The sequence below is a fragment of the Brachionichthys hirsutus genome, unplaced genomic scaffold, assembly GCF_040956055.1.
Source record: "Brachionichthys hirsutus isolate HB-005 unplaced genomic scaffold, CSIRO-AGI_Bhir_v1 contig_786, whole genome shotgun sequence".
NCBI classification, from domain to species: Eukaryota; Metazoa; Chordata; class Actinopteri; order Lophiiformes; family Brachionichthyidae; genus Brachionichthys; species Brachionichthys hirsutus.
Window position 1 is genome coordinate 47,854 of NW_027180656.1, and position 5,867 is coordinate 53,720.

General features: G+C 44.9%; 1 protein-coding gene across 1 annotated transcript; it reads right to left on the minus strand.

The window, feature by feature from the left end:
* Positions 1-751: 751 nt before the first annotated feature.
* LOC137916328 (TSC22 domain family protein 1-like) lies at positions 752-5,564 on the minus strand. Its single transcript, XM_068759371.1, has 3 exons — positions 5,296-5,564; positions 3,263-3,314; positions 752-2,158 (listed from the first exon to the last, which is right to left on the minus strand). Exons 1-3 carry the CDS (start codon positions 5,418-5,420, stop codon positions 1,889-1,891), a joined length of 447 nt encoding a protein of 148 aa, XP_068615472.1. The 5' UTR covers positions 5,421-5,564; the 3' UTR covers positions 752-1,888.
* Between the last annotated feature and the right edge of the window lie 303 nt (positions 5,565-5,867).

The window sequence follows — 5,867 nt, forward strand, 5'->3', positions numbered from 1 at the left end:
AAATTTGATTAACTCCAATGCCATTTAAATATATAATTATTCTAATATAGTTACATTTTGACTGTTTTTTTTTAAGATTTAGATTACACCAAATAATTATTATTTTACTTTTTTAAATCAGGCAGGTCTAAGGTTTTATTTTAGAACATTTCACAAGTGCAATTTCCAATGTTATATATTTAATATTTTAATTTTCATCAATCATTTTGAAGTCAGTTAAATTTGTTTTCAGCACATTGTCACAGCTCTGTTCTTGGAGGTCGTCGGCTCCTCTTTATCCCCAGTTGGCCTTTTCCCCTTTGCAAAGAAGCTCTCCCAAGAAGTTTTTTTATTGACTCATTTTTGCTAGTTTACGGCTTTATTTTTGAGTAACGTATCACGAGACCATGAAGATTCACAGGGGTCTGTTACAATGGAGAAAATCCTGCCGTTTTTCAAAATACACCTCTCAGCCTCTAATATTCAATATAACGGCAATTATACAAGTAATTCTGTGTGGCCCGGTAACAAACTTCTCACTGACCGGTACCGGCCGTAAGCACGGGTGGTTGTAAATCGTGCAGGTTGGTAACTGTACATGAAATCTAGAATTAGAATTTGTATCCTTTTATTTATTGTGGCTCAATGCACAATGTTTTTCAGCTGCAAACGTGACATACCGGCTACATTTGGTGTAATATTAGCATCACCACACTGAGACGGCCTAAACTCGCCAGCGATGAGGAGGAATTAACAGATGGTGACCAGGCAGTTCTTCTTTAAGCAGGTTTATTGAAACTTATGAAGTGCGGCTGTCAAGTGCAATCGTGGTAAATATGTTACAATATCCGGTCTTTGCAGAAACATGCACAGAACATGAGCGTACAACGGACCCACAGACTGAAAAACAAAACATGCCCAGAGGGTTAAAAAAAAAAAAAGATTCTTCTTCAGATATTGTTCACCCAGAATTACACATCTGTCAATAATGTAATAAAAAAAGTCAAAGGTGCAAGAGGAAATGGTTTCCAGCCAAAGTGAATGTTGCATAAGGGATATGAACAACATTGTTGGCTGCGTGTTGTCCGCTAAATAACCTAAACTGCTGTTGATCCACAGTCTCCAAAATACAGCATTAAAAATAGAAGAGACAGACTGGGCAACAGCAGCAGGCGTCTCACTCGTATGCATCAATCTGTGCTGTATTTCTCCTCAGTATTTTACATGGTACTTACACTATACAGGAATATACATCTTCTGCCCATCAAACGTCTTACGAAAAAAGGAAACGCAGCAAAAAGAAACGCAGCTTAGCCCAATGCCTGAACCTTCCCAACAAGGTTACATGCAGGGTCGAGAACAGCAACGATGAGCTTCAAGGGAAATACTGAAACAGCATATAATCTCCATAGAAACCACAGTTGTAGTAACGTCAGCAGTTCTGCCAAGTGTTGCTCAAAATACCCCCCCTCCCCCCCCCATTCCAGATGGGGACTTTATAACTGCTCAAACTCTGTCACTCTTCCCTGAACTTTTATATCTAGCCTCGACATAAAAGAACTTTTATTTACAGAATTCAGCAAAAAAAGAAAAAAGGTAACAACCAATGAAATCCTTCATCTCCTACTCATCAATTGACATCACTTGAAATCCAGACAGTGATTTAGTCATTTATTTTTTCCTTGGCGCCCCTGATAAAATGTTTCGTTTCTTCTTGGTTCTAATTTATACGTCCAAACATCCGATGACCCAAATCCCCTTCTGAAACCACATCATGAGACGGTCGACCCCCACTGAGCTGTGAACCCACTGCATCCTTCTGAGACATAAATGTGTGCAGATTCTTGTCTTAGCAGGGCGACCTCCGGCTGTAGAAGGCAACGTTCCGCTCAAACAACGTCAGACAGATCTAAGCCGAGGGACCAGAGCTGTGCGGGATCGGCTGGACGAGGGCGGAGGCGCTGGGGGGTCCCGGAGTGGCAACTGTTGGTGCAGCAGGCGGGGAGCCGGTCTGTACCTGGGCCTGGAACAGGGCCATCTGCTCTGGGCTAGCCAGCGTCTTCAATAAAGTGTTCTCCTGCTCCAACTGAGAGTTGCGCTCAATCAGCTCCTTGATCTGCTCCTTGAGAACTTCCACCTCCTCGCGCACAGCGTACATCAGGTGACTCTTCACCAGGTCCTGAGACGGGCAGAAACAGAGGTTAACCCACTTCATTAAATCAACAAACTCAGAGAAACGAAAACTCGTGCACGGAAACAAAGGCTTCTCGGTCTTATCCAACCAATTTCACCCAGTTTTCCGTGTCTCAGATTTTCCAAGATGTCCAGAGAACAAACACGCATCAAATAGATGTAGCTTCATTAACACAAACATGCAAAGATATATTCTTTGACCAAAACTGTGATGTAGTTTCAATAAATTAGAGCTTATCTAGTGTAGATATAGAATGTTTTATAAACAATGGTGTTGGAAAATTGGAAGTGGAATAATGTGGAACGACCTTGCCTTGTAGCCAGAAAATGTAATAATTAATTAAATAAAATGCATTACACCAATAATAAAGTGCTGACTATATCTTTACTACCAGAATCTAATCTAGAAATGTATATAATTTAAATGACAATACAAAGAACTGAATATTCAAATAAAATAAAATAAACCCGAACTAAAAAATAATGATGCTGATGATCAGAACCGATCGAGACCTTTTCTGCTCTGATGATAGTGAAACAGAATAAATACATCCGGGGGGGAGACTCGTTTATAACCCCGCCCACATTTAGGTGTGGGCCAATCAGAGGTGAGATATATGACCAGGATTATAAGCCTGCCAGTTTGCCTAGCAACAGGGCTGACGGCAGCCACAATAACAGAGTGAAAGAGAAAATAGGACTTGTTTTGTTTTCTGGACAAAAGGCTAAACATCAAAAAGCAAATAAAACGAGACAAAATGGTATAGCAACGATTTGTGTGCGTGTGGGGGGCTCACAACGTTCTCATAATGGATTATTTGACTTAGCTTTTGTGTGAAGCTCGATGCTAACAGGGACACGTTCACATAACCGGTCCTACAACTATGAAATAAAATGGCCAGCAAAATACCACTACGTGTCTCTATTGTACCAAGTACACAATGCCAGGGAGGAGGCACACAAAACAAACAAAAGGGATAGAAGAAGCTATATTGCAGTGAGTCTCCGGTAACATCCCACTTAGTTTAATTATCTGGGCTAAGAACCCATCTACCAGACATTTCCCAAAGTGCAAAGGTTTTATACTCACCATCGCTTGCTCAATCTTGTTGTCAATGGCAACAACGCTGGCTCCCGACGAACTGCAAAAAAGAGAAATGAAAACATTTTGAATATAGATCCGTAAGGCTTTTTGCCTCTGGAAACGCATTAAAACGGGTTCACTGTGGAATGTGCCCAACAACGCCTTTATGCTATTGTGGCCTTTGAGTGTAGCATCCATTGCAGCAGGGTACATTACTGCAGGTGAGGGGGGGTATAATAGAAACACGCCGCTAGCACAGTAAAGACACGCCGCTAGCACAGTAAAGACACGCCGCTAGCACAGTAAAGACACGCCGCTAGCGCAGTAAAGACACGCCGCTAGCGCAGTAAAGACACGCCGCTAGCGCAATACAGACACGCCGCTAGCACAGTAAAGACACGCCGCTAGCACAGTAAAGACACGCCGCTAGCACAGTAAAGACACGCCGCTAGCACAGTAAAGACACGCCGCTAGCGCAATAAAAACACGCCGCTAGCACAGTAAAGACACGCCGCTAGCACAGTAAAGACACGCCGCTAGCACAGTAAAGACACGCCGCTAGCACAGTAAAGACACGCCGCTAGCGCAATAAAAACACGCCGCTAGCACAGTAAAGACACGCCGCTAGCGCAGTAAAGACACGGAGCTAGCGCAATACAGACACGCCGCTAGCACGGTAAAGACACGGAGCTAGCACAATAAAGACACGCCGCTAGCACAGTAAAGACACGCCGCTAGCGCAGTAAAGACACGGAGCTAGCGCAATACAGACACGCCGCTAGCACGGTAAAGACACGCCGCTACCGCAATACAGACACGCCGCTAGCACGGTAAAGACACGGAGCTAGCACAATAGAGACACGCCGCTGGCACAATAAAAACACGGAGCTAGCACAATAAAGACACGGAGCTAGCACAATAAAGACACGGAGCTAGCACAATAAAGACACGGACCTAGCACAATAAAGGGACGGAGCTAGCACAATAAAAACACGGAGCTAGCACAATAAAGACACGGAGCTAGCACAATAAAGACACGGAGCTAGCACAATAAAAACACGCCGCTAGCACAGTAAAGACACGCCGCTAGCACGGTAAAGACACGCCGCTACCGCAATACAGACACGCCGCTAGCACGGTAAAGACACGGAGCTAGCACAATAAAGACACGCCGTTAGCACAATAAAAACACGGAGCTAGCACAATAAAGACACGGAGCTAGCACAATAAAGACACGGAGCTAGCACAATAAAGACACGGACCTAGCACAATAAAGGGACGGAGCTAGCACAATAAAAACACGGAGCTAGCACAATAAAGACACGGAGCTAGCACAATAAAGACACGGAGCTAGCACAATAAAAACACGCCGCTAGCACAATAAAGACACGGAGCTAGCACAATAAAGACACGGAGCTAGCACAATAAAAACACGCCGCTAGCACAATAAAGACACGCCGCTAGCACAATAAAGACACGCCGCTAGCACAATAAAGACACGGACCTAGCACAGTAAAGACACGGAGCTAGCACAATAAAGACACGCCGCTAGCACAATAAAAACACGGAGCTAGCACAATAAAGACACACAGCTAGCACAATAAAGACACGGAGCTAGCACAGTAAAGACACGGAGCTAGCACAATAAAAACACGGAGCTAGCACAATAAAGACACGGAGCTAGCACAGTAAAAACACGGAGCTAGCACAGTAAAGACACGGAGCTAGCACAATAAAGACACGCCGCTAGCACAGTAAAAACACGCCGCTAGCACAATAAAAACACGGAGCTAGCACAATAAAAACACGGAGCTAGCACAATAAAGACACGGAGCTAGCACAGTAAAAACACGCCGCTAGCACAATAAAAACACGGAGCTAGCACAATAAAGACACGGAGCTAGCACAATAAAGACACGGAGCTAGCACAATAAAAACACGCCGCTAGCACAATAAAGACACGGAGCTAGCACAATAAAGACACGGAGCTAGCACAATAAAAACACGCTGCTAGCACACAGCCAGCACACAGCGTTTACCTCTTGTCGAGGCCGACGTGCTCTGCGCTCAGCAACGACGACAGAAACGAGATGGAGAAATGTCTCAACTGGCAGACGCCTAGATCCATGGCCGCGGTGTAGCACGACGAATTCATGCTGGCCATGTTTCACAGCGCCGTGTCGCGCCCCGACCTCCACACGACACACTCCGCGACGAACATCCACACACACGCACGCTATTCTCTGCTACGAGGAAGCCTCACGCACCGGCCGCAGTGGTGCGAATTACGATCCAAGGTCAGCTCATCTCAACCGGACACACACACAAACACGCGAACCTGCGGCTCGGGACAAAACAGCATAATTTACCCTGACGTCGAACCGAAAGACCCTCTCCCGATTGGTCGAGACGGAGCGGTTTGAATAATTTATTCAGGAACGCCCCCCACCTGCAGCTCAGCTGATGCGTTTGCATAATATATTCGGGTAAATGAGATGACGTGGATGAAACGAAACCGGGGGAAACCGGGGAAAACCGGATAGGAAGGGAAACAGAAAGAGCTAAATAAAACAGACCGGGAAAGATTGGAAGCAAGAATTGACTTTAAACT

Coding starts and splice junctions, on each gene's coding strand:
- LOC137916328 (XM_068759371.1), bottom strand. CDS start 5,420: ATGGCCAGCATGAATTCGTCGTGCTACACCGCGGCCATGGATCTAGGC. Junction 3,315..5,295: donor CACGTCGGCCTCGACAAGAG/GTAAACGCTGTG, acceptor TCTTTTTTGCAG/TTCGTCGGGAGCCAGCGTTG. Junction 2,159..3,262: donor ACAAGATTGAGCAAGCGATG/GTGAGTATAAAA, acceptor TGCCCGTCTCAG/GACCTGGTGAAGAGTCACCT.